Genomic DNA, 27,014 nt, shown 5'->3' with positions numbered 1-27,014 from the left:
CTTTAATCACAAGTTTGTGCAGTCGAAGGGGCCGGTGAGACTGGAGACTCCCCACTTTTCTGATGTTTTGTCCCGCTCCTTTTTGTCCGACTGAGGACAGCCGTGGCTTGGCGGGTTCCCCCTTTTAATGGCCTAGATGCTGGGAGAGAGCAGACACAATTTGGGGATAAGGACATTTTCTGTTCTCGCTCTCCAACCCCACTCCTCTGCTGTGGAAAGTGCAGTATTTCTGTCAAGCCGTGTGGATTTTTGCTGTTGTTGTTGTTATCTATCTGTTTTTGCTTTGGGGCCTTCATGTAAGAACACAATTAATGAAAACTCTTTTAAAGAGGCCCAGAAAGAGGTCTGTGATACACTGAAGTCTTTTCCAGCTTTTTTTTTTTCACACCCCACCAGAAGAACTAAATCACCACTAAGCTTTTCATTTTGGTTAAACAATGTAACTCAGCAGATACTGTAACTGGTCTTTCCTTTCCTTGGTCAGGTCTTCATAATGTACCCTTGTTAGTTACACAGTGAACCATTAGTGTTTTAGACACAGTGTTGCATGTTTATTTTGATACTCTTGAATTTTGGGCTTATTACTCCTCTGCTGTACAGTATATAAAGCATGCTTCTGGTTTCTGTTTTTCATGAGGATGTGGATCTATTTTTTTAACTTTCAAAAGGATTAAAAAAGAATTGTATGTTTCTTGAGTGCCAGGGGTTTCCACGTATCTTTCCACATTAATTTCAGTTAGTAAGCAGAATTCCCTTAACTAATAGCTGATATAATCAGTATTTTGTTTCCAAAACAATATCCTTCTGCTAAGTGCTTCCAGAGTGAAATGAAGGGAAAGGTATTGTTTTGTTCTTCAAGTGCATTCTGAATACAAACACACGTAAGAACCAGGTAGATCACTGATCTAAAAGGCAGAATTGTATTTATTTTTTCCCCAATGGGTGCAAGGTCCTAATTGTAAATAATTGAATTTCAACACCTGCAAATAAACAGTGTGTGCACAAGAGGCATAATATGAACACAGAGAAATGAATTTATTCCCCATATGGGTATGTTTGCCCCCTGGCAATGCATTTCCATACTCTTTAACTTGGGGACTGAAATTTTATAAATTGACAGTTCTACTCAGAAGACCTTTCAAGCATCTTGTGTTTATGAGAACACAGGGGCATCTGCGGAATGAATTCGAACACATGGATGAATTAAATTTGAAAACACACACACAGACCGAGAAGCAGACAGCTCTTAGGCTGTGGTGGCTGCATAGATTATACAAAACTGTTAACCCATGCATTTGGCTTTGCCGTATTCATTGCCTTGGGTAGGATTGTTGGTTTAAGAATTCCACTTTGATTAAACTACTTATTAAAAAAAACAACAACCCAACAAACTCGTCCTAAATGGGCATAATTGAGGGTAGTTCTGTTCTGTAGTTAAATCCCTACTCTCTCCCTGCTAATTAACATGATTTCTTTTTCTATGGCGGGATTCTGTATATTAAGTCATAAAACAATTGAAGCATGTCACTGTTACGCTTGGTATGTAATTTTGGCTAAATGTTCAGATTTTTTTGCCCCTGCGCGTTATCAGCAGTTGGGTCTTGAAAGTCCACCTAAGCTGTTACGTTGTTGTTTCTTTCTTGCAGAAAACATGCTTTAAACTGTCACAGAATGAAGCCGGCCTTGTTTAATGTGCTGTGTGAAATCAAAGAAAAAACAGGTAGGAATGAGATTCCAACGTTTAAGCATTTTCTTTGGCCAATTGACTCACTTAACCAGCAACCACGAACCCATTATTTAAATATTAAAATTTCAGAATAGAGGGACTCTCTAGATTGATCGCATGTTCCAAAAGGAAGTCCTAGCAGGCCTGCTTCTTCCTGTAAAAGAAAAGCACCAAGTTTCTTTGACAGGTATTACCAAGCATTACTGGTTTATTTGCCTTAACTCTGTTCCCAGCCTCTTTGAAATTGAGTCTAAGATAGAGGTTTTTCAAGGGAAATTTATAGAATGATGTGCCTTTGGGGGAAAAATATGAAAGTAAAAGTCCATTTCCTGAAGGAATATATTTTGGACCATCTTTAAAACACTATATATTTTTTTTTTTTGGAGTTGGGCCAGGTGGGGGGCCAAACTGTTTCAAGTTTCCTTTCCTTTTTTTTCCTTCTAATTATACGAAGCGGCAGACTGGAGGTTCTCACAGAGTGTTGTCAAATACCTTGGTGGAAAGCGTTACACAACACGAGGTTATCTGTATTTGAGTGCCCTGTGATTTTTATTGCAGGGAGAATCGCTGGGTATAGGAGAACAGAACGCCACGAGATCACTCATTCTGTTGTTTTTCTACTTTCTAGACCTCCTATCAGTGGACTAACATACTTATAACACATCCCAGGAGGGCATTTAAATTTTAAAGCAACAATTAAAAAATAGCAGTCATCAATCAGAGGTGTTCTTAAACAACAGATGCTCTGGGAAGGACATGGAGCAACATCCTCTTGTTTGTTTATTTTAATCCTTAATTTTCCAAAGTAGGTGAACCTCTTTCCCTTGTCAAAAGAAAAGAGTTGAAAAAGGCAATCTGAAACCGGGGCATAAAGATGAGGAACGAGGGGTGGTTATATAAAGCGGGAGTTTCTGCTGGCCTCTGACTTGCTCGCTCGCTTCCGAGCAGTGCAAAGTACCTGACATCCTATTTATTTATTTATTTTTTACAACAAGGAGTGTAACAGTCAATAATTCATATCTAAACCATATAAGCAAGGGCATGACATGAATGAAAGTGACAATAAATATGATTGCATGCCCGGTTGATATACATTGATAGTTACACATAAAAAAAGGGGGTGGGGAGGGTTGAGGGCACACAGGGTGGCTTTCTTTTTGAGAGCCCTCGGTGTTTTCTCTTTTAAAAAATAAATAGTTTCAAGATGTGACCATTGATCGAGTATGTAATTACTTGGGTCTGGAAATGTATGTAAAATTAGTACGCAGCTCTTTTGTTGAATGTTATTTGTGTCGTGTATAACATGCCAGACAATGCACCTGAGCAGTGATGTTTGGATCTCTAAGTCTCCCAGGTTGCCTTGCCAAAGCCTAAACTTACTGCAGAGCTGTTAATTGCATTATTTTTAACCATGAGACATCTTTTAAGAAATGTATGGATTATGCATAGAAATATCAATAGGGCTTTTGCAGTTTGTCACACTTTTTAGTTTTTTTTTTTTTTTCCTATTAGCCCAGAGCAGGAAACCTCAGTGTGTCTACATTTCTTTCTCTTCTTTCATTTTTTTCTTCCTTCTCATTTTCCTTTTTCCTCTGATGCTCATTTGCTTGGAATATTTGGTTTGTTGGAATTTGTTGCTAATTGAGTACGTGTTCCTGCTGATCTCGATTCATCAAATGGAGAATCAAGCTCTAAAGGCATATTTGATAATCCAGACTAAAGAGACTCTGTTTTTAAGGCACTTTATCAGATTTTTTCTTTTTGTAAGAAAGCCCATCAGGCACTTAAAGGTGTATCATGGCCAAAGTGTTGAATTCTAGCCTTCTGATTAAAACCTTCTAAGGCAGTAGGTCAAAGTGGGTGGGTGTGAATAGAGATCCGATTCCTGTGTGGGTGAGGGTTTGCTCTTTATGTGAATATTGGCTAAACTATGGTGATAAGAAGCAGTCGTACTGGTCAAAAGAACACTCTAAAGTTATAATTTATTGCTGGAATATAGATACTGTTTTTAAAATTTTCTGTTCCTTAGTGACATTAATGTTTGGAGATTTTTAAAAATCTAAATTAAGGTGTTGTGTGTTGTCTCTCAAATATTATATTTCAAAGAAAAGCTTATTTACTATTTATTATTTAATAGTTACTGCAAATTGAACATGTTAAGGATCACTGGCCCCGTGTTAAGAGGGAAATACTCGTGTGCGCACGCACACACACACAGAGTTTTGGATTAAGAGGGCACCTATGGGTGAAAGTGAAAAAAGAAAAAGAAAAAGGAAAAAAGGACAAAAGGCCATTCTCCTTATTCTTCAGCTTGTATATAGGAAAGATTAAGGGGAAGGAAGAAACCTTTCCTGGAATGTTGAGTGTTCCGTGCTATAGGTAGGAGCTAACTGCGGTTTGTTGGAAAGAATTCTTTGATTCTAAAGCATGCTTGCTTATTCAAGATCATTCCAACCCTCATTCTATGAGCCAGCATATCTTCCTTGCGGGTGGTGTGTCGGAGACCCAGAAAGTGTCTGTCTGTAAGGTTGGAAGAGCTCGGGTTTTTTTTCCCCTCTTGATACAGAGCTAGTGAAAAGCTCTCCTGGATGATCAGTTCACATACATTCTTGCATTATTTGGGGACTTTTCCATTGTTAACTTTCAAGCCCCTCGCATGTGATGAGTATCTTTGAGCTTCTGTCTCCAGCATTGTGGAGGGAGGTTGCTTGATTTCGGGTGGGCTCCGTGTGTGTGTTTGTGTGCCCACACGGAGTTCACACAGCTGGCTCACCTATGTCTTTACAAGAAAGGCAGGACTTTGTTTGGAGCGTGGTGATTGCATTCATTTGCAGCTTTTGCTTTTCTGTTTTTGTTAAGGATTTTAGTTGGAAAACTCAGAAGTAAGTAGGGAAAGTCACCAAATTTGCCTTACCAACCTTTTGGAACTTTTAAAGAAACACGCACATTATAGCACCCAAAGTAGGCAGCACCATCTAGATTACAGTTGATTGATAGGTATTTAAGTCAGAAATTACCGTGGGGATATTCAGGGGGAAAAAAAAAGAACCCATGTGTCTTCTTGTTTCAGAATGTAGGTAAGTTTTTATTTTGATACCTTTTTGCTTTTTAAAATAAACGCTAAGAAGGGAATGCCTGCAAAATTCTCAGGCAGCAGATCTCAAACAACAGCAAGAAAAATTTTGTCAAGACCTCCAGCCGGTGAATTTCAGAAGTGGCTTTTATCTGCTTGTTCCTTCTGGGAACACAGAGATTTAATAGAGAGTCTTGGGCCATTTAGTATCTCATTTTCTTTTGTTTCTTAAGGACTGTGCCTTGTCTTCTGATGTGTTAGCAATAGGCTGGGGTTTGCATTTGTGCAGATGTGGTGGTAGTGGGGTTGACAAGATGGAAGAGGAGGAAAAAACTCCAACAGACTGCGTTTCTTAAAAAGACTTCACCTGTATTTTTAAATGTTTCTTGATTTAAAAAAAAAAATTCTGTGTCAGAAATCATGCAGGTTAAAAATTAGGAAAGCACACCAAAAATATTGGGTGCCATCTACTCTAAGGAGAATATTTATAGATAGTCATGAATAGCTGTAATGGTTGTGAATAGGTTTTAATTTTAGAACATAATAGCTATATATGGTACTTTCCAGCCAATTTTCCTTCACGCATTATCTGCACTGAAGTTAAATCAAATCACTGAAGGAGGTTAAAAAATTAGTTTTTGCTTTCTTAACACCCTTTTGTTCTCTCTTTTCTTTTTTTTTCCCTCTATGTTCAATTAACACCCCCATCACACTGTTTTTTTTTTCTTAAGTCTACTACTGTATTTCACTTTTGACACTCTCCGTTATTATTTCTCGCCTGCCACTTCTTCTTAATATAGCAATTACATCATGGGACTTCGACTCCTCTTTATAGCATTAGAGAATAATTTGTCTGTGTGTGTGCATGCACGCGTGTACACGTGTGTGTTTGTATATGTAGGTTGGGGAGGACCCCATGCAAGGAAGCTGTATATTGCAGGGAAATAATTCTGATGGTGTGAAGCCTGAAGCACAGAACAAGAGGGAAATAACTTCAGACCATTTAGAGTTGCCTCTGCTCAGATTCCTTTTGGGGTTGACGTGGCAGAAGTGACTCTTCCTAGAAGTTCGTCTTGAGCAGGCAAATGCACAGACTTTTTCTTGCTGATGAGAGAATTCAAGTATTTGGTCTCTCTCTCTTTTTTTTTTTTTTTTTTTTTTTTGGTGGAAGGGGCTGAGAGAGAGAAGGGGAGCAAAGAGGGGGAGTTGCTTGATTCATTGTCCTTGAACCTCCTTTTCAGGAATGGTGGTGTGTTAGGCAGAAGTCAGGTGACTGTCTAATTGTCTTTACTATTTATTATAATCTGGATAGAAGCGATAGACCTGTGATAATACGACTCTGGCAGAGACGCCAGAGGAGTATATGATGAGAAGTGTCCCTTCTCTCCAGTCGCTTTTGTGGCATCCACTTTTAGAAATGGGCTTGGACCAATTCTGGCACCTGAGAGAGAGGTGTGGAGGAGGGTGCAGCTTGGTCAGACCTACTGGAGAAAGGTCTTTGGAAATTTGATGTTGCTTCTTCCAACGATAGGATGTCTGAGGATTGGGAATGAGAGATTTAAATGAAACTGGGAAACTTGGATGAGGATTTGTGAGATGGGAACCGCAGGAGAAACTTGTAACCTACGCACTGCGGGGTGTTGGGAACTGGGAGGGGTGAGGGTGTGGGTCCCCAGGTGGGTGGTGGGCTGAGTTCTGGGCAGAGGAGGGCATTGTCTGCTGTTGTGTTTAGCTCACTGCTGGTGCCAGGTTTCTTTGCCCCAGCATTCTGCTGACATCTGTGAACTTTTGGTTGCTGTTGTTGGCAAAATTACAAAATTTACCCCCAAACAAGCAAACGATCCAAAACTTAGATATTGAACATGTTTAAATAGGAAAGCATTTTGATTTTAATTTAAAGCATAACTGTGGCTTCCTTTGAGACATAGTTTACATGTATGCCTTAGGAAAACAGGCTTAACTGTGGTTTCAAATCTCTTTTAGATGGATGCTGTTATGGTTGGAATTTGGGGTAGTGATTCTAAATATACTTTTATTCCTTTTCTTTTTATAAAATAAATTTACTGGAAACACTGCATGATAGAGGCAGTGTCCCAGGTGCAGCTCCCAAAGACAGCTCTTTCTCATTGTCATATGTCCTGGGAGCACCCGTCCATTTGCACCGCCATTTCAGCCTGGGTTAGAGGAATATAATAATTCTGGCTCCACCTTGCCCCTTACCTGAGATGCTGAGGTGAGGTTAAAGGAATGTAGTAATTGATAAATAAAATAAGAGGATTAATGAGTGGTTTGCAAAAGTGTTTAGAGCTCCCTGGGTGATATAGATAAACGATGTGGTGTTTTCTATAATGAATTATCTCAGGATCCATATTCTGTTCCATTTCATAGGATGTCATTATGTTAACTCTTTCTGTGAGTCTGCAATTAAGTAGTGAGGTAGTAGTGTCTCATGAGGAGAGTTCTCTGGTTGAATCTTTTGCTTCATTTGCATCTTGGCGATGTTACTTCTTAAAACTTGGCAGAATGATTTCCAGAATTAAAAAAAAAAAAGTATACAGGTATAGACTGTCGCAGGATTATAAAACCTGTCTTCCTTCATGGCAGAATAAGGTCAATAGTGACTTCCCAGAATGTCTTCTTACCTCTGACAGTTCTGTTTCAATCTCTCAATTACTGGTAGGAATCAAGATTGCGATGGGTGGAAAAATTCATCATTTTTAGTTTAGATCATGGTTTCAACTATATCTCCCATTGACACTCTGTCATTAAGTGGATCCTGGGACAAGTCCTTCCTATCTGTAAGAGTTCTGGACCTACCACTAAGTAGTTATAAGATGACAGGCAAATAGCTTAAATACTTGAAGAACTAATTATAATAGTAGTGGTTAAGGATTTGGTCTCTGGAGCTGCACAGCCTGGGTTTGTATCCCAGATCTCCTATTTTTTTTAGCTGTGTGACTTAATTCAATTTACCCAACCTCTCTGTGCCTCATATTCTCCGAAAAAATAAAGATAATAATGGTAACCTATCTTAGAGGGTTGTTGTGAGGATTAAATGAGGTAATACATGTAAATTATAGTGCCTGGCATAAACAGTCCATAACTGTTAGCTTTTATTATTTCTGGCCCTGTTTTTTAATATGAAAAAGAGAGGCTTGCACCAGATGGTCCCTAAAGACCAAGCCAACTCCAAGACTCTGTGATTCTGTGCTGAAAAGAGAAAAATAGTGCTGAATTTAAGATTTGTTTTCTTCTGTTTCTCTTGCCATTCTCTTAAAGTGAGAATGAGTTGTATCTGGCCAAAAAGCTGGACGAGATTGGAAGAAGAGGGGAAAAAAGAATGAGTATGAGCAAAGACAAAGGTTTTTAATTATCTACAGACTGGACAACAACCACCTGGAAAGCTTGAACGGCATATATTAGTGATGGTGTTCCGTCAGCCTCAGCAAGTGGAGATATTATGTAATCATAGTTAAAAATATTTTCCCTTTGAAAACACATACGCTCATCCATTCAACTGACAAAGTTTCAAAGCAGGATGAATAACATAAAGTACATTTAGGGCAACCTGACCTCTTCCTGTCTTCCTAATAGGTTCCTTCTTCAGGAAAAATGTTAGTGTTGTCATCATGACCACCTTGATATATAGTAGATTTTTTCTTTTTATTGCTTTTTTGTGGCTTTCTTGAGGTATAGTTCCTATACCATGAAATTCACCTATTTACAGTTTATAGTTCAGTAATTGAATATATTCACAAAATTGTGCAACCATCAACACAACCTAAGTTTAGAATATTTTAATCACCCTCTACAAAAAACCCTGTAGTCATCACCAGTCAGTTTGTATTTCTCCCTTTGCCTACCCACTACTAATCACTAATCTCTGTCTGTATGGATTTGCCTATTGTGGACATTTCACATAAATGGAATCATATGATACATGGTTTATTACTAGTTTCTTCCACTTAGCATAATGTTTGTAAGTTCACTGTACAGGTATAGACTGTCACAGGATTATAAAATCTATGGAAGCTTCATTCCTTTTTATAGCCAAATAATATTCTGTTGTATGGACATACCACATTCTGTTTATCCACTAATCAGTTGATGGATGTTTAGATTGTTTTCATATATTGTTGCTGCTATGAACGTTTGCATAGAAGTTTTGTGTGGACGTGTTTTTATTTCTCTGGATATATATCTAGGAGTGGAATGCTGGATCATATGGTAACTCTCTGCTTAGCATTTTGAGGAACTGCCAAACTGTTTACCAGAGGGGCCATTGTGGGCCTATTAGGTCTTAATGTAAATGACACTAAATTTGGTCTTCAGGGCTCTTAGCATTCCATTTTTTTTAGCCTTTTTCTTCAATCACTGATCTTTTTTCTCTTTTGTGTTTAGGGGTTGACTGTATTTTTTGTTTCTAATCAATACCTACTCTAAGAAAAAAAATTTTTGATACATTTATTTGGCTTGAAGTGTGCATGATCAGGATTTATGTGAAACCTCTCTCAGAGCTATGTGCATTTTAAAGAGGAAAAAAAAAAGTAATTCAAAGGAATGAATCTCTACTGCTGGAATATCAGGTGTCAGGTTCCTGGAGAGGAAGACCTTTGCCAAAAAGATCGGACAGGTTTTTTATTTTTATTTTTTATTATTTTTTTATTTTATTATTATTTTTTTAACTGAGTTATAGTCAGTTTACAATGCTGTGTCTGGACAGTTCTTTAAATAGTCATCTAGTGTGATAGAGAGAGCATGAACTCTTGAGGCAAACCACCCTGGATTCAAATCCTCACTGGTTGTGTAACATTAGTAAATTGATTTAACAGAGCTTCAGTTTCTTCATCCGTGCAGTAAAGATAATAATACTATATAGGGTTGCTTCAAGGACTAAACAGACTAGTAATATATAGTACATGGTTTCCTGCGTGTGCTCAATAAATGGCAAGTACTATTATTTTGCCAAAACCGCGTGACAGAGTGTCGGCCACTCATCTCAGTACTTTGACCCTGTCTATTCAGGTTGAGGTTTCTACTGGCCATTAGTTTCAGAGGCTCACCGAAATGCTCCTGACCCTGCTTTCAAAATGCTTTAAATGGCTTTCTATATGAGAGGGGGGAAAAGTCTGATGCAAAGCTCAGCAGAAGGTACCCCAACACTCCTGCATCTCTTTTCCTTCAGTCCCAGAGTTCTAGGGAGAGAATCCCATAGAACCGTGCTGTGCAGTGAACATGGGTCACTTCAGATTTAGATTTTCTAGTAGCACGTTGAAAAAAAATAAAGGAACAGGTGAAATTAATTTTCATAACACATTTTATTTAAATCCCAATGTGTCTAAAATATTTCAACACCTGGTCAAGACAAAAATTATTGAGATACTTTACATTTTGGGGGGATTAAAACTTTGAAATCTATTGTGTAGTTTACATTTGCAGCACACCTTCATTTTGGACCAGCTGTACTTGAAGGGCTCAGTGGCCGCATGTGGCTAGTGTCCTCCATATTGGACAGCATGGTCGTAGAATGACTGTCCTGGCATCACCTTTGTCTTGTTCCTTTTTGGGGCATAGTTTTCACGCTCTGAGGAAGACGCAGGTTGCCTACTCAGACTCGACCTGGTAGTTGTGTAGCAGTTGAAACTGGTTCTTGATGGATAGCCATGCTCCAGAATAAAACCTATCTAAGGCGTCTCTTTCTGGCAGGGAAGGTCCCACTACTGGGAGCAAGGATGAGGTGGTCCCCCTTTACCTCTTCCTATTTTTTTTTTTTTTTTACTTCTTTATTTCCCTAACTCCTTGTTTTAGGATTTGATTCCTTGTCCTGAACAAAATCTGAAATGTTCCCTAAAATAGGATGGGTAGGTGGAAGCAGCCACCCTGTTTTGTACAGCTAGAATACAATGGGACAAGTACAGAGAATTTCACAGTGAGACAAAAGTTTGCTGGACCCTGAGTCAAGGTTCTGAGGCCTACCGCTGCCTGCCTCCAAGTGACTGTGTTATTTTGAGAATGCCATTTAGCTTCTTGGTCTCAGATTTCTACATCTATGGGAAGGGCCACTCCATAGAGCCACCGGTCTGATCCCACCTTTCAGGGGTCCTCATCTCCATCATGATCCCCACTCAGGCCTGGATACGTAGCACAGAAGGCAGGTGGAGCATTTAGAAAAGACAATTCTTTTTTCATTGTTAGGGCCTTTCTAATTTTTCCTGTGACTCCCTTTTATTTTTTCTAGACAGTCATGTAAAACTGGTTATGGTGGTGTTCAAGCTACCTCCATCAATCAAGCTGAGTTGGAGAAGGCAAAGTGGGAGAGGGAAAAAAAAATTAGAGATTTTCTTTTTCTTTTTTAAATCGAAGCATTCAGCATCACATTTATAAGGCCAGTTGGAGGCCAGTCTCAGATTCATCCACCTTGTTGACTCCATGACTGAATGCAAGTAATGTTTCCTTTGCATCCTATCTGTTTGTAGCTGTTGGATTCTAGACTGCAAATTGCTTTTGGAAAGTACAAAGATTTATGGTAGCAGGCTTGGCAGTGCAGTCTGCCTTTGCCAGTTCATATGGTGCAGCCCTGGAAGTCAGGAAACTTGTGTTTGGTTTTCACCTTACAATTGTGGACAGTTGCTTGTTGACAGTGTGCCTCCACTGAACTACTACAGTAATGTCTGTTTCCCACCTACCTGTCAGTGGGGCTTCTGGAAACTTAAAAGTGGAGGATATTTAGAAAGATGTTTGACTTTCCTTAAGAAAAGGTGGGTCAGTAAGGGTGAGAGTAAAGTTCCCTCTATTTGTCTGGCTTTGAGACAGGGTTGAATCTGCCAGTAGGTCAAAGGAATACATTTACCTAGTGGCCTGTGCTGGTCGGGGCTAAGAGAGAGCAACTAATGGGTCATTTTCCAGAGGGCTTTAGGTGAGTTGAGCCCGAGTGTCGTCACTTTAAGAGAATCCTCCTTATAATTTACCATTGTTAAAAAGATGCAAAGTTTGCTTTTATCTTTTATCCCTAACAAAGAATGCCTCTCAGAGACCCAGATGATAAGCCCAGCGTACATCCATTCTGAAAGGCTCTCCATGGATATGAGGGTGTAGATGTTAATTCCTCTCTACCGAATTTGCATGTAGAGGCTTTGGGACCCTGCATCCTGCTTACACTAATAAACATTTAAAAACAAAGCGCGGGCAACACAGACACAGCGTTCCTTTGTGTGGCCTCCTTACCCGGGTGCCTGTAATCCCTCACCCTTTGCGAGGGGAGTGCGTGGGTGGGTGCGGGTGGGTGGTGACGCTGTGCGCAGCACCGGGTATAAAAGGCCGGAGAAGTAACCACATCGTGTGAGGAATAAATTAAGGAAGCTTTGTCCCGAGGCCAATCAAAGGAGAAAGGAAAACAAAATTAACAACAAAAAAGAAGTCGAGAGATGAGAGAGCGTGTTTGCTTCGATCAGGTGGAAAAGAGAAATCAGAGGCGTTGGGAAGGAGTTTAAGGGGCTGCATCACGAAATAAAACTTTGAGAACTTAAGAATAGCCTAAGAAGCCGGGAGGAGCCGGGGAGCGAGCCACATGGCCTTGTGCTGAGATGAGAGGCCCCTTTCAGACAGGATCGAAATGCTGCGAGCCGGGCCTGGGTAGACGGGCGCCTGCGTCTTGCGGCAGCACCCCGCACAATTAGCCTTTGAGGGGCTGGGGCTCTGGGGGGCCGCAAAGCCCCCTCGCATGCCGGTGACCTCACCACCGGGCTGATGCTGATGCAGATGCACGCGGCGTCCGGATGCTGGGCAGTTTCGGCCGCCGAATTCGCGTCCACACGGCCCGGGCCTCCGCTGCGCCCTGCGGAGCTGCGCGCCCTGGGCCGGGAACCGCCGCCCCGCGCAAAGCCGAATCCCCGGCGCAGGCTGCTCGCGCGCCGCCTGGGAAGCCGAGGGTCCCCACAGTGTCTTCACCGATTCCCTCCTCTTTGGCTCCCTAGGCTCCCCCGTCCCTCCCCTGCCACCTCCTCCTCCCTGGCAGACCTCACTCCCTAATTTCCCAGAGGGTGCTAGGAGAGGACCCCCCACCCCCAGGGGGAAAGCGCTCCGGAGCCATCCTTCCTTTATTAAACACCTGTCAGTCTGGGCTTGGGAGCTCACAGCACAGCCATAGCAATCGAGCCTCCAGTGAGGAGCCAGGGTGCGTGCGGGTGATCTGTCCCCAGGGAGCCAGGCGCGGGGTCTGTGCCCGCACGCCGCATTTTCCGTATGCAAAGTGGCCGTGCAGTGCAGACATTGGTGGTGGTGGTTTTGCATACAGAAGTGAAATTCAGAAGGCAGCGTGTAAGCACGTGGGTGAGTGTGTGTGTGCGCGGGGGCTCACACGCACACATCTTAATTCGCAGCCCCTTGCTTAGTTGGCTCTGCCATTGTTTCCTCTCTATTCAAGAAATATTCCAGGTGATGCTTTATGGTATTGAATCAAATAACATAATCTGAAGTTACTGCCGAAACCCTCCCATCTTCTCTCCCTCTCTCAGCTCTTATAGGGAGCCCATCGTCTTCCCCTGGGGAGATTTTTAACCCAAAGAACCTTGATGTACCTTAAACAGCACTGACATGTGTTTTCTTTAAGCTTGGTCTGATTTCTTTAACACTTGAGGAAGGTTGGGGGCCTTCCCACCTACGTACTTTCTTATATGGCGGCTTGTCTCAGAGGAAGGCCTTAAGGGGCCTCAAGCTGCCTTCTTTTTGCAAGTCTTCTGAAAATAATAGCACACGTAATATCCTATGATGAAAAAGAATCTGAAAAAGAATATATATATATATATATACATATATATATATACATACATATATATATGTAACTGAGTTACTATGCTGTGCACCCGAAACTCACACAACACTGTAAATCAACTCTACTTAAATTTAAAAAAAAAAAAAAGAGTCTTTTGAAAATAAAGAATTGATTTGAGTAGTTGCCCTCCGACCCATACCCACAATAGTTGCCTCCCCTCCCCCACGGAGCTTGCTGGAGCCAAGGCAGGAAGGGGCTGTCATCATGTTCTGGGCTAAGCCTTATTACTTTATTTTTCTTCTTAGAAAGTTACACTAGGAAAGATGTTCTTGATGTGTGATTATTATTCTTAAATGGATTCTCGTGCTTTCCTATCATGGCTCTGTTACAGCCTCATAGGGCGACCACCAGGTCCCACCATAGACCCTCCAGAAACTTTCTGTTGAATGAACGTGGGAGAGCTGGAAGTCAGAAAGGTTGAATTCCCTCATTACTTTGAAAAATCGATGAATTAATTCTCTCTATAAATTTCCACCAGCCCAGTCCCTGATCCACCAGCTGAAGAATGAGGCCCATTATTAATTTCACAAAGGCGAGTTTCTCATCCCAGTAACTCTGGGGGAGAGGATGGAAGGGTTACGATAAAGGTTGAGAGTTAACATGTTACTTGTGGCTGTTAGAGATGTTATAGCGAAAATATAAGAACAGCAATGGGGGGTGATAAAGAGTGAAAATAATTACGTCCCCCTGTTCCTGATTTGGACGCTGCTGCCTCCTTCTCATTTACCATTACTGGGTCTTCCCGTTTTAGGCATTTCAGGCTGGGATGTCTTGGATGTGGATTACCTTCCTGGAGACTTACACGAAAGAGAGAATCTCCCTAATGGCTTCTATTTGGGCTCAAGTATGCAAAGATTGGTTGTCTTGTCAAGAACCCATTAGAATATATCTTCCCCTCACTTACAGTGTCACCTCCTGAGTGCTGGCCTTCATAAGCGGGGGCCATAGAAGCTGAACTGTTTTTAAGTAAGTTTCACCAAATATTTTTGAACGCCATCATTTCTGGAGATAGTGGGCAAAACTCTTAGGTCCCGCAGGTGGAAAAGTGAAAAAGTTAAAAGTGAAATTCATGCCCTGGTCGGGTTTACCTTTCTCAACGCTGGTTAGACATGTTATTTTAGACCCTCTGTAGGGCAGGATGAAATTGCAGAGTTTGAATTCGATTTTGGCCCCTTTGTTGCTCTAGCAAATATTTATGAAGCTTCTCTGGATGAGGCATGAAAGACACTGAGGAACAGTGCCAGTGGTGGCCCTTACCCTCAAGGAGCTTATAGTCTAATAAGGGGCTGGAATCATGGTCATGATTTTTGTAACACAGGCAGCTGACTTGCTCCCAAAGCCCTGAGCCCAAGACAGGACCATGTTCCTCAGGGCCTGGAGTGTGGCTGAGGAGGTCATTCTGAGCCAAAGTTCATGAACATGCAGTGTGGTGTGCATGCTTTCTGCGATTCAAAGCCTGCTGAGTTTTACTCTGGCAGCCTGAGAAATGTTCTGTGTTTGAGTCCTTGCATCACTGGCCTTCTTGTCTTCCCTTAAACACTGCATGTGCCTTCCTTTCCTTTCTGCCTCCCCCTCTTGCTCTTTTGTTCCTTTCCTCCCCTCCACTGGGGCCTCCCCTCCCCTAGTACCCCCCCAAATCGCTATTTGCCCAACTTGTGACCTGAGACCACTTGGCATTTCCCTGGGATGGCTGGAATTTACCGCCCGCTGAAGAGGCATCTGTGACATTTGCTCACCTGGGCGGCTTAAGCTACATGGTCTGCGCAGAGGGACCGCTGAGAGGAAGTGTGAAATTTACCTCTGGTAATTTACAAGGGTTCTCACCAGCAGGGAGACAAACAAGGATGCTTTCGAGAAGCGGGAATTAATGTTTACCAGGGTACACATATATAGTTATAGATATTCATACGCACATTTATTATGTATTCAATCAATGCATGGAGACAATTTGTGCATTATCTGTCATTCTCTAGTCATTATTTTAACAAATTAAATTTTCATGGTTAGCTTCATCTTTCACATTCACACCCTCCCCTTCCACGGCTCCCTTCTTTCTTCCTCTCCCTCCCTGCTGGTAGAAAACACTGGGTTAACTTAATGCTCTTTGAGGCCTCGTGCCATTAGACCTACTGTCTCCTTAAGGTTTATAAGACAACGGTGATGACTTTCTCATAGTGGCCGGCCCAGCCGTTCTGCTCGTAAGGAAATAGCTGCTTGTCTCTTTGGATCAGACTGGTCTAGGAGCTTGTTCAATCCAGTTACTGGGACAGGCCAGCCCTGGAGGCTTCTCCGGCTCTTGGAACACACAGACGCACAGTCTGTCTGTCCTGGCTGTCAGCCGAGGATGGGAGGCAGGCGGTGTAGATGGTTAAGCTGTTACTTTATACTCATGTTTACCCTGTCCAAGTGATTTGAAGGGAAGAGTGCTCTGGGCCCCAGGCTGGGAGAAGAGTGGTGGTGGGTCATCTTAGCAAGAAGCTGAATGGAAAATGTCAGTGGAAGCGATGCCCCCTCTTCCCTTTGGAGCAGGGAATCCTTCTGCCCACAGGTAATAACAGTTAATGCGCAGAGCACTTATACCGTGTGGCACTACTGTTATTTACCCAATTTTTAAAATGAGGAAACTGAGAGAGGTTAATGAACTTCCCTAAAGTCACGCAGTTCATGAAAGGCTACGTTGGGACAGGTTTGATTCAGGAAGTTCTACTAAATGTAGATTTTTTTTTTTTTTTAACAAAAATCTTCATTCCCGGTGAGTGACAGCCCTTCAGCTTGTGATTCTTCCCAGAAAATCCCATGGAATCCTCCTCAGTTGTCCAAATAACAAATCATTTGGCTCTGCCCACTTCTGGTCCTGTTTCTCAGGTACATGAACTTAATTATCTCTTGGCTGTGGTTGACTGTAAAACATAAGTAAAAGGAGGTAAGTCCAAAATTCTCCTTGGGCCTGTTTCCTGATTTTTATTAGGCCTCTGCCTCTTTGCTTTTTTAGAATGTACATGATTTCTTTCGGTAGACCACGAGTTATTTTTCATAGATGGTCTAGAGCTTGAATGCCATATGTATATATAGTATATACATATTTTATGTATACGTGTGTGTATATACATCACCCTTTCTCGTTCCTTCTCAGAAGCCTGGGACTCGGGAACTTAACGCAGGGCACAGTCTCTTGTTCTTGCGCGCCCTTCCTGGTTCTGCCATCCTCTGTCACACCTCTGTGCGCAGCCACACGCCCACTTGGGACACTCAGATGATTCTACACAGTGTGGATGGAAGCTTCCTGGGTGAGACCAGAGAGTCTCATCTGCCCAGTTGCAGAGCCCCTCTTGTCAGAATGGCATGTTGGGCAGCTCCTGGTTTTGATAAGTGGGTGTTCTTAGTCTTGAGGAGGGGACAGCTGCCTCCCAGGGAGTGGGGCGGCCCAGAGGACAGCCTGGTGTCCAGGACCTGGGTGGAGATGAAGTCTGGGGATGGGCCTGGATGGTGAGGGGTGTAAGGCATGTTATCTCCACATCACCCCAGGGATTAGAAGGGGAAAAAAAAAGAATTCAAAGTATCCTGTGTTTAAATTTATTGTTCATAAAACAGTATAATGCCAGGAAGACCTTAATAAAGAAAATTTTATGAAAGAAAACAAATTTCACCTTTAATCATACTGCCCTAGCTCAGTATCTGTTATAACCCCCCCCCCACCATGTTTCTATTTCCTTCCTGACATTTTCCTTCTGGCCGTATGAATTTTCCGTTTCTTGGAGATGACTGTGTACTCAGGGATGAAATTCTCTTCTGTTTATCAACAGTACCTTTTATGTATTTTATTTACATGTCTATTGCTCATCTCATTTTAAAGAGGAATTCAAGCAGTTTGCCAAAAGGTGCAAGCGAAATGAAGAGATTTGCTAAAGAAATGAGGAAATTAGAAGAGAAGATTAAGGTAGGAAAATAAAAATGCAAGGGAGCGTTAGTATGTAAAATTGCAGACAGAAGAGCCTTTCCTCATTGTGGCCTTCCCAGTCCTTTTGCTGATGAGGAAATAGCTTCCTGACTCTGGATCAAACTGGACTTAGGACCTTGTTTCAGTCCACAGCCTGTAGAGTTTGGCTACAGATTTGACTGTCTGCTTCCTGGTAGCAAAAGCGAAAAGGGAAAGAGGATCAGTTTCAAATTTCAAAGCATTTAGAACTGGAAGTGAATCAGTTGTTGACTGCATGTAAAACTTCCCCCATAGTTTCTAATAAGAAGATGTGAAATGATATGATAGACATTGTCCTCAACATGATAAACAAGGCATTATATTTCATATTTTATTGTAGCCCTTTATATATAATGTCCCTTAGCGCTCATCAGATTTTATTATAATTATTGGTTTACAATCTGACTCCCTCATTAGACTAATGAGTTTCTGGAAAATAGTGATAAAGGCCTACATGCCAGTATATATATATAGTAAATTCTTAGTTAATATTTTTTTGAATTGAGGAGGGGAGGGTGTGATTCAAGTGACAGAGCGCGCGCTTAGCATGCACGACGTCCTGGGTTCAATCCCCAGTACCTCCTCTAAAAATAAATAGGCTTAATTACATCCCCTCCTTGCCAAAATAAAATTATTCAATAATACAATAAATTTTTTTAAAGCATTAAAAAAATTAAAAAAAATATTTTTTGAATTGAAATACTGTTCTAGTTGCTTACCCATAAAGGAGGAAAATCCATTCATTAACATCTATTGAGTATTGCTACCAAAGAGAGGGCTCAAAAGTCCCTGCCCTTGAGGAATTTATGGTCCACTGGGAATACATACATCTTGATAGATACACTGGACTCTAGCTTGATAAGTGCTGTGTGATAGAGGCATGAATGTTTTACTTTCTGTGAAATGAGTTATAAGATTGCTTAAAATACACTTTCAATACAGCTAGCTTCTCCCTTTGGAGTTTGAGGTTTGGCTCCGGAAGCCAGGAGGGGAGAGAAAAGACTGGAATGAGGAGGGCATCTGAGAGAGGCAAAGGCCATTGTTCTGCAGATTTGCATTTTCACTTCCTTTCTCTTTTAGGAGGCGAAGGTCCTATTCCTCGGCTAACTAACCCAACCACCCAGACCCTGGCTCTCAGGGGTGTTGGGGTGCTGGGACCTAAGGGAGGTAGGGAACGTGGTCCCCTCTTTTGGCCTCTTCCTGACTTGACTTGGTGGCCCCAAAAGGGAGACTGTTTCCATTTCCCGGTGCAGTTACTACCACCATTCCTGTAATGACTTATAGAGACCACTGGGTCCGAAGACCAGGAAGGTCGAGTGATCCCTGGGACATACTTGTAAAATAAAGAGTGAAAAGAGCAGATGACTGCCTATTTCCCAGTTTCGTTACTTTTCAGTTATTCCATTACTAAGCCAATCAGAGAATTTTTAATCTTCATATTTCCCTTTCTCCCTCTTCTCCTTTCTTCCTTCCTTCTATTTAAAAAATATTTACCTGGGATTTATTTCTAAGCTAGGCACAATGGGAAATGCAAGATAGGACCTGGTCCTCAATTGCTTACCGTTGGGATTTAGAAGAGAGGTCTACAGGGCAGCTAGGGATCGAGGCTTGCAAGGGACCTAAGTTCAGCACAGCCCTTAACCCTCTGTGTGTTCGCAAAAAAGGTTTCCAGAAAGATGGTTGCCGTTTTTTCCTGAGATTGTAAGCTTCTTCCCGCTTCGGGTGGTGTGCCATGCTTTATTCACCTCTGTGTGCCTAGCACAGTGCTTGGTATATATGTGATGCTCAGTACGTGTTGAAGAAAGGAAGGAAAAAAGGAGTCATGGATGATTCATCTAAATCTGAACTGAACTTATTTAATTTTCAGAAATTTGTCTTAAGAGATCAGTTCCCAAATTAGTACTGTCTGCTGTGAGCATACTAGTATTCGAACCTTAGGGGTGTACTTCTGTGATGTGTCAAAGAATAAGATGGGATGGAAATGCCTCTTAGATCTACTGGGTCACTCCTGTAAAGGCGTCCAAACCCTGTGCTCCGAGAGAAAGGTTTCTGGTTAGAATCAACCTGATACTGAAAAGGGGAGAGTTCTTGAATGACTCCTTTGAGTCTGGGTTTTCTGAGTGATGATCTTGGACTTGGGGTTCTGAAGGATGCTCAGGGTATTGTGGGGTCGATGCGGGGCCCGGCAGGGAAGAGTGTGCAAGAGAGGACACCTGAGAACCGTGTCAAGACAAGTGATAATCAGACTGAGGAAGCCGGCTAGACACAACCTTCCAGAAGAAGAGGCGGAGGTGGGAGGGGCAGCTGCTCCAACTAGCTCCTGGCTCGGGTTCCCGTACCTTCCTTTTATTCCCGTCCTCAAACTGTCCTGTCTTTTCCTATCTGCGAAGCCTCCTCTTCTCTTTACCCTCTCCCCAAAGTTTTGTCACCTTTCTCTTGGCTCGTGCTTTTTGCCCAGTTCTCCTCCCATCAGATCCATCGGAATGCTGGAAAAGGACGCCTCCATTAAACAATAATAATAGTAATAAATACAAATAAACCCAAGAAGTTGAAAGTGTGATTTTTCTTAAAAAAATAGGAAAGTGGTTGTAGACCCTGGGGCAGGGGGAGTAACTGAGTAAGAGGCTCTCGGGGCACACGCTTTACACGCCTCCCCGCACCGTGTCCAGTGCGAGCCCGTGTAATTTAAACCTGTCCGTGGTGGGGGGGTAAAGGAAGAATGGCCCCCTCTCCCTCTCGCCGGTCCCCTCCCTGCGTGAAAATTCCTAGTCGGAGTCTGCGATGTCTCAAACTGGGCTGTCACTGTGCAGGGTCCCTCCCTGGGGATATCCTTCTGCCAATCCCAGCGCAGTTCACATGTTTCTGAGTGAGAAGTCGCTCACTTTCCCTCCATATTTGCCTTCTCAGGAGCCCCGCTCCACGTAGGGTCCTGCGTTTGCTTTGGTGGCTTTGCTGTTTAGGCTTCTCCTGCCAGGAGTGGAGGTGTTGGTCTTAGACAGGGACTCACAGCGTGGGCTTTGAGGATCAGTACGTTGAAATAAAAATGTTGCGAGGATGTCCCTTGGCTTGGCTTGGCTTGGCTTGAACTGCCCTGAAATCAGTTCCTTTCTCTGCGTCTCTTCTGTGGCTGTCCTGTCTTTCTCAGCAGACCTTTAAACTATCTGTTCAAGGTTTCTTATCTACGTTCTTCTCAGATGCCAAGACTCTCATCCTAAGTTGGGTGTCGTGGCAGCTTGTAACCATGGACGTCTAGCTGAGAAACGTTCAGCATTTTGGTCTGTAAACTTTTTTCTTTGCATCCTGTGCTCAGGTGTCATTTTTCCTTCAATATGAACCCCTTTCCTTTGTGTTAGTCATGAATAAAATAAATTGTAATGTAAGGTCTCACCCCTTTTCTCTACCATCCCTTGAATAAACAGTGCTTACGGACATTGATTCATTCCTTCAAGTATTCAACAAATGGCATTGTCCTGGAGGACTGAGTAAAAGAGAGAAAGCCACCTGGGAACCAGGCAGTGTAACTGTGCTGTACACACAAAAGATATGTGCTTGACTCACAGCCTTGGAAATTAGAGCACTTTTTGGTATGTTGAAAGAACCAGAAATATAGGTGATCACTCTCCATAATCCTGCTGGCAAATCCATGCGTCAATCCAAATAGGAAAATGCACCCAGCATCTACTGCATATGTTTAGTGGTTTACACTGGTGGGGTGTGTTCCGCAAAATAGGAATAAGAAGAGCAAAGGGTGTCATCTGCAGAAGATACATGTGCGTCTGTTTCATTGCTGGCGTAGAGATGTTGCTTGTGGTGAAGATGCTGTAATTAGCCCTATTGCAAGAATAAGCATCAAACACGGCACGAGGCACGTGATCACTGTTCAGAAACGTGTGTTTCCCCCTCTTTGTTTCCAAACCCAGCTGGAAACACCCAAGCCCATTTGGAGCAGTATGATGCAGGGGAACAGTTATTGGCCTCTTCTACTGCTGAGTAGATGGGTGACAAGGGACCTGCCACTCGGGTCAACTTCCTCACCTGTAAGGTGGCACTATTACAATCTTAGCCGGGTCCTGTCCTCCTCCAGGGTGCTCATGGCTCTCCAGTGAGATAAGAGTGTAAAATGCTTTGTAAATTATAAAGCACCACCCAACTTGAAGATTTTTTTTTTTCTAACCTATACTGTCACCACTGCTTACAAAATCGAAGCAAGAGGGAGAACTCAGAGATTGGCAGGCAGGTGGAGGGCTGATTTAGAACATGGCATAGATTTAGAAATCTTGTTGAACACAGAACTGGTGGAGCATGCAGTGGATATGGAGCTTGAGGCCCCAAGAGAGTTGAACAGAGAGGTGTGATGGAGAGTTTGCTGATGGCGCGTTGCGACCGTTACCCACGGAGGGAACTTGTGGAGGTTACCTGTCCACAGAGAGCACAGCGGCAACAGTGCCCCAGGATTTTGTACAGAGAATGAAGCTTTAGTGTCGAGCTCACAAGCCCTTAAACCTCACAGCCGAGGATGGGGCGCAGGACGATGTACACAAGGCGGGTATAACAGCAGGTGTGTGTGTTGTTTATCTGTGTGCCTATTTCACATTCCCCGGTTTCACACACGAGGCTGTGGGATGCTACAACTACTGCTGTGTCTTCAGGTAGGGTGGACCCGTGTCTTTCACTTTGTGTGGCTGTGTTCCTGAAAAGTGTGTGGGTCCAGTTTTGACAACAGCATCCTTTATCTGAATACACACCTTAGCTTCACGGAAGCAAATGTGTATGGTGGAAAGAACACTGGATGGGGCTGTTATAGAGAGCGGGGGCTTGGGTAAATTGCTTGTACTCTGAGGGCTCTTGGCCGCCTCATTGTTTAGTGAAGGGATTCGATTTGAATGAATTCTTTTGTAGGGCAAAGAGCCCTTTTTGTGATGTGCATACTCACATCACGCAGTTTTATCTGCCTTTTCTGGTTGTTAGTTGCTAATCTTCGTCCAATTTTCTCAGAGCAGGGACATCATACACAATTATTCGACGTGTGGAGTTTATTTTCCTGTTCATAGGAGTGCAAAATGAGAGGTTTTCAATACACGGCTTCCCTGACTGACTCCAGCTTCTCAGAAGATTAATGAATGGTCATCTCGTTGGTCCGTCTATCCACCTTTCTTCATCAGAGTTTTTTTGTGTGTGTGCGTGTGAAGTCGAGGCACAGACACAAAGTTCCGATTTGCAGCTGTCGGGCACTTCGGGGAAACAGCCGCACATACAGCACCCCTGGAGGTGTTCTCTAGAGAAGTGGAGAGAGAAGGGCCAGATGTTGAAGCAGTCTGCCCCCTCTCTCCCCAAACCGCCTCTCACCCCCTTTCTAGCCCTGAAGTGTGACTCTCCACCCAGGCACTTAAGCCCACTTTTTATATGCAGATGGAGACGGGAAGGAGCCCTGGGGGTGCAGGGAGGCTGTGTCCTCTCTCATCTCTGCCTCCTGGGATGGGCAGCTCATTTATGGGGGAATTGAAATCCAGAGTCTGAGGCAAAGACCAAAGGACAGAGGCCAGACCAAAAGTGACTGCGTGATGGCAGGCGGGCACACAGTGACTGAATGAAGCAGGGATACCATCCCTGGGAGCTGAAAAGCCTCACGTCCAGATGTGGTCAGGGAGGTTCCCAGAATGAAAGGCTGTCTGATGAGTGAGATACACATGCCTGTAGAGCACGATAGAAAAATCAATAGTAAGTGGAGGTGAAAGAGTTTTAGCCGGGTTTTATTGAGCCCAGGGAAGACAAACTGGCTTTACAGTGGTTCCAGCTCTATGTTAATGGTGCTTAAAAAAATAAATAAATAAAACAAAAAGCAAAAAACTCCAGTGCAGGGTAGGGGGAAAAGTGACAGAAGAGAAGTTACCAGCCCGGACATGCAAGGACACACACACACCCAGAGGAGGAAGAAGAGAATCAGCCCAGGACTACACATTTTTGGGGTTTCTGCCTGCAGATGGTGAAGTGTGCTAGCTATCATTTTACACTCGTGTCGTGGACTTTTTCAGATAGCACAAAGTTTGAGCTGTCTTTTCCCATCCCTGGTTCCTTCTTTCTTCACTTTCTACAAGTCTACTGTGGCTTTATTAGGAATTCCTTTTGGTTTGGGGGAAAAAAAAATAGAGGGAGAAAGAGAGACAGGCTGGAGGGGGAAGAAACAAAACTAGCTCTTGGCTGGCAGCCCACAGCCTGGGCTCAACAGCCGCGTCTGAGCGCGAGCGCGGGTGCCCTGGACTTCTGTTTTCTTAAGCACACCCCCCCTTACCCCGATGGTGCCCCCCTTTTTCCTAAGGGGGCCAAGGGAGGCTGTTTCTACCCTCCTAATCTTTTTCTTCCCCTTTCTGTTGTTTAAAGAGAATCTTTCTCTTTCCTTTTCTTTTCTTTTTCTTTTCTCTCTTTCTCTCTTTCTCTCTTTCTCTTTCTCCCTCTTTCTCTCTCTCTCTCTCTCTTCCTCTCTTCCTCTCTTCCTCTCTTCCTCCCTTTCTTTCTTTCTTTCCTTTCTTTCCTTTCTTTCTTTCTTTTTGAGGCTCGAGCCCAGAGAGCAGTGAATTTCTCCTTGCTGGCCTCTCCTCTTCTCCCCAGCCCCCTCCCCGATGAAGAGTTCATCCAAAGTTCGCATCTAGACTCTGAACAAAGTGGCCCAGACCTTTTCCTGACTCCTCACCCTTTGTCCTCATCACTCAGTGACAGACAGGAATCAAATGCTGGGGACCCAGCCGGGAGAGGGGCTGTGGGGGAGGGGAGGGAAAGGGGAAGCCGGCCCATTAACTCGCCCAAGCCCTGAACCACCCCCCGGGGAGGAGGCTGGCGGCCCCAGAAAGGAGTTTTGTTTAAATTTCCCCAGGCACACACTGAGCCTTCCCAAGTTGTTTGCAGACCATTTCATCTGGTTTCTGTTTGAGGAGAGGAGAGAATGGGATGGTCCGTAAGGGGACAGGGCCGGAAGGGGGGCGTGGGGGGAGGTGAGGAGAAGGGACCGGAAAAAGATATGGGGGTGCTTTTTCCTGAAGCTGGAAACATCGAAGCCTTCTGATTCTACAGTGAGAAAACACATTCTCTGGGAGTTCAGGGTTCACCTTTTGGAGGTAGGTTACACTTTTCAGGACACCAGAGGACCATAGAGCAAATTACTTCTTCCAGAGTGCTAAATGATCCCCTGGTGCCCTGGAAAGAACCCGTTTACCTCCAAAAGGTGAGTTGTTTATTGCTGGAGAGTAGAATATTGGCTGTAACGCCAGCTCATCCATCCTCTCACATCCCTGCGAGGTATTTAGAGTGGAGGTGATATTATCCACCTGTCACTGCGGGAAGGGGGCTGACGAATGCCTTTCTGATTCCTGTTCCTGGGTATTGGATTGTGGAGGAGGGAGGGAAAGTGACTTCTCCAAGGTCTTAGAGTGCGTGAGCCCCACTGGGTGAGATGGAATTAGACTCCTGTCCCTGTTGCGATGTCCTTGTTCCTCAGGGAATAAGCATGTTAACTCTGGCATGGAGACTCATGGAGAAAGGCTGATGGGAGAGATACCTCGGCCCCCTCTAACTGGGAGGGGAGGGGCCAAGAAGGAGAATGCTTCCATGATTGTCCCGAACTCATTCGGGTTCCTTAGGGCCCTGGGGATCCGGGCTGGCTCACCCGGACTGTTGGCCTCATGCCTTCCTGCCTGAGGTTCCCAGTGGCCACCACCGCCTGTACCTCTGAGGTCAGGTATACTGTGGAGTTCAGGTAAACAAGCGGTGGGGGTAAGGGTATGGGGCTGTGAAAATGAGGCCTGCATTGGCGAGGAGGAAGTTAAATTGCGAGGTGCCATTTTTGGTGAGCCTTAATGGGGAGGACAACAGTGTGAAACCCTGCTTGGCATTGCGAAGATCTGTTGCCTTTTGCTCTCCTCAGTCCTCAGAATCAGAGTCAACTCTGACTCCTGAAAGTAGATGCTGTCTTTTGGCCCTTCACTGTCTGGATGATGCAGGGAACTGCGGGGAGGTGCCGAGATGAGCCCACATGACTCTGTGGTAATGGGTGAACATACTTGAAAAACAGGGTAACCACAAATGAAGGGAAGTGGAAATTCCTTCTGTTGGGGTGAACAGGGAATTGACGCTTGGGTTCTGTTTCTCCTTCTGACGGTGGATTTGTTATAATAAACCATAAACCAAGTAAAGTGTAAGATAGACTCTTGGCAGGGATGTTGAGGTTTGGGGATATTAAAAACTTCAAATGCACGATGGTACTTCTAGCATTTATTATTAAAAACTTGGAATGCACGACGGTACTTCTAACATTTTTATGCGCCCCTCATTGTGCAAAGCATTTCTGTTCATGCGGGTTATCTCATTTTAAAGTACTCCACAATCCTTTGCGGTGGAAATTGATATTAGTTAACAAGTGAGGAAATTGAGGCACAGGGTGATTAAAAATAACTTGCCTAAGATTAGTTTGGTGAAGAGTTGTGTGCATTATCACGGAAATGCAGTGCATTTCCAGTGATTGTTTTTTTTTTTCTTCTTCATAATAGCTTTGTTCACAAAGAGTTTTGGAATCAAGGGGACTACCTTATTCATTAGGATCCTGGATAACTTGGATTCTGATTCATTTCAGGCTTACATTGAGTGAAAACTTACCTCTTCCTCGATTAACGAAGAGGGGTGCTTTCTAACCGTATTATTGCATAAATAGTGTTCACAGGAATATTTATCCTGCGTACAAGAATCAACTTTCCGAAGATTTAGCAGCAGCATTTGCATACAATAAATGTTTTAATTACTGATGGTTCTTGCCAATTAATTAAAAAGTATGTCTGTCGTGGCAGTGCTTTCTTGGCATCATTTTTATGGACAAAGAGCTCGTGTGCATATTTAAAACATACAATGACATTTCTTTTCAACGTTTCCTAACCCAGACTTTTTTGTGGCGGAACATCCTTTTAGCAGACGGGGGCAGGTTTTCCTAGTCTACAAGCAGAGGAATGGGAAGATCCACGCCCTGCCCTGGGCCTGAGAGGGACTTGGGGGTAGGGTCTGCGTTCCCTGGTGCTCCTGCATTTCCTTGGATTCTTGTTTTCTCGTGAGCCTGTAAAGACCGTTTGCAAAGTTGGGGCCCTCTGCGAACAGGGGTGCTTGCCGCTGCAGTGAGATGCAGTCTAGACTTTCCACCTCCCCTGTGGCACTTTTGGCAAGTTGACAGGTATAATTGATGAGTTATTCTAAGAATGTGATTCCTGAGTAACTCTAGAGTGAAGTGACTGTGTTTCTGAGTAGTTAAATGTGGCTGGGGGGAAAAGCAGATGAAGGGGGTGGGGGCTGGGGATCTGGGGGGTGATGGGGAGGAGGGTCTTTGTTCAAGCTGAGTTGTGTTCTAAGACTGTGGTTCTGAGTGAGGTCAGCGGGG

General features: G+C 43.5%; 1 protein-coding gene across 2 annotated transcripts in view; it reads left to right on the top strand.

Moving 5' to 3' along the window:
- Positions 1-27,014, top strand: part of PBX1 (PBX homeobox 1) — a 279,686-nt gene that overhangs the window by 2,300 nt on the left and 250,372 nt on the right. For both annotated transcript variants that reach the window (XM_072946220.1, XM_031688705.2), the window contains exon 3: positions 1,647-1,720. In XM_072946220.1, coding sequence (XP_072802321.1) covers positions 1,647-1,720 — 74 coding nt within the window. The remainder of the gene's footprint in view (positions 1-1,646; positions 1,721-27,014) is intronic.

The sequence above is a fragment of the Vicugna pacos genome, chromosome 21 (assembly GCF_048564905.1).
Source record: "Vicugna pacos chromosome 21, VicPac4, whole genome shotgun sequence".
NCBI classification, from domain to species: domain Eukaryota; kingdom Metazoa; phylum Chordata; class Mammalia; order Artiodactyla; family Camelidae; genus Vicugna; species Vicugna pacos.
Note: the sequence above shows the minus strand (reverse complement) of the source record. Positions and strands in the feature narration are given on the sequence as shown.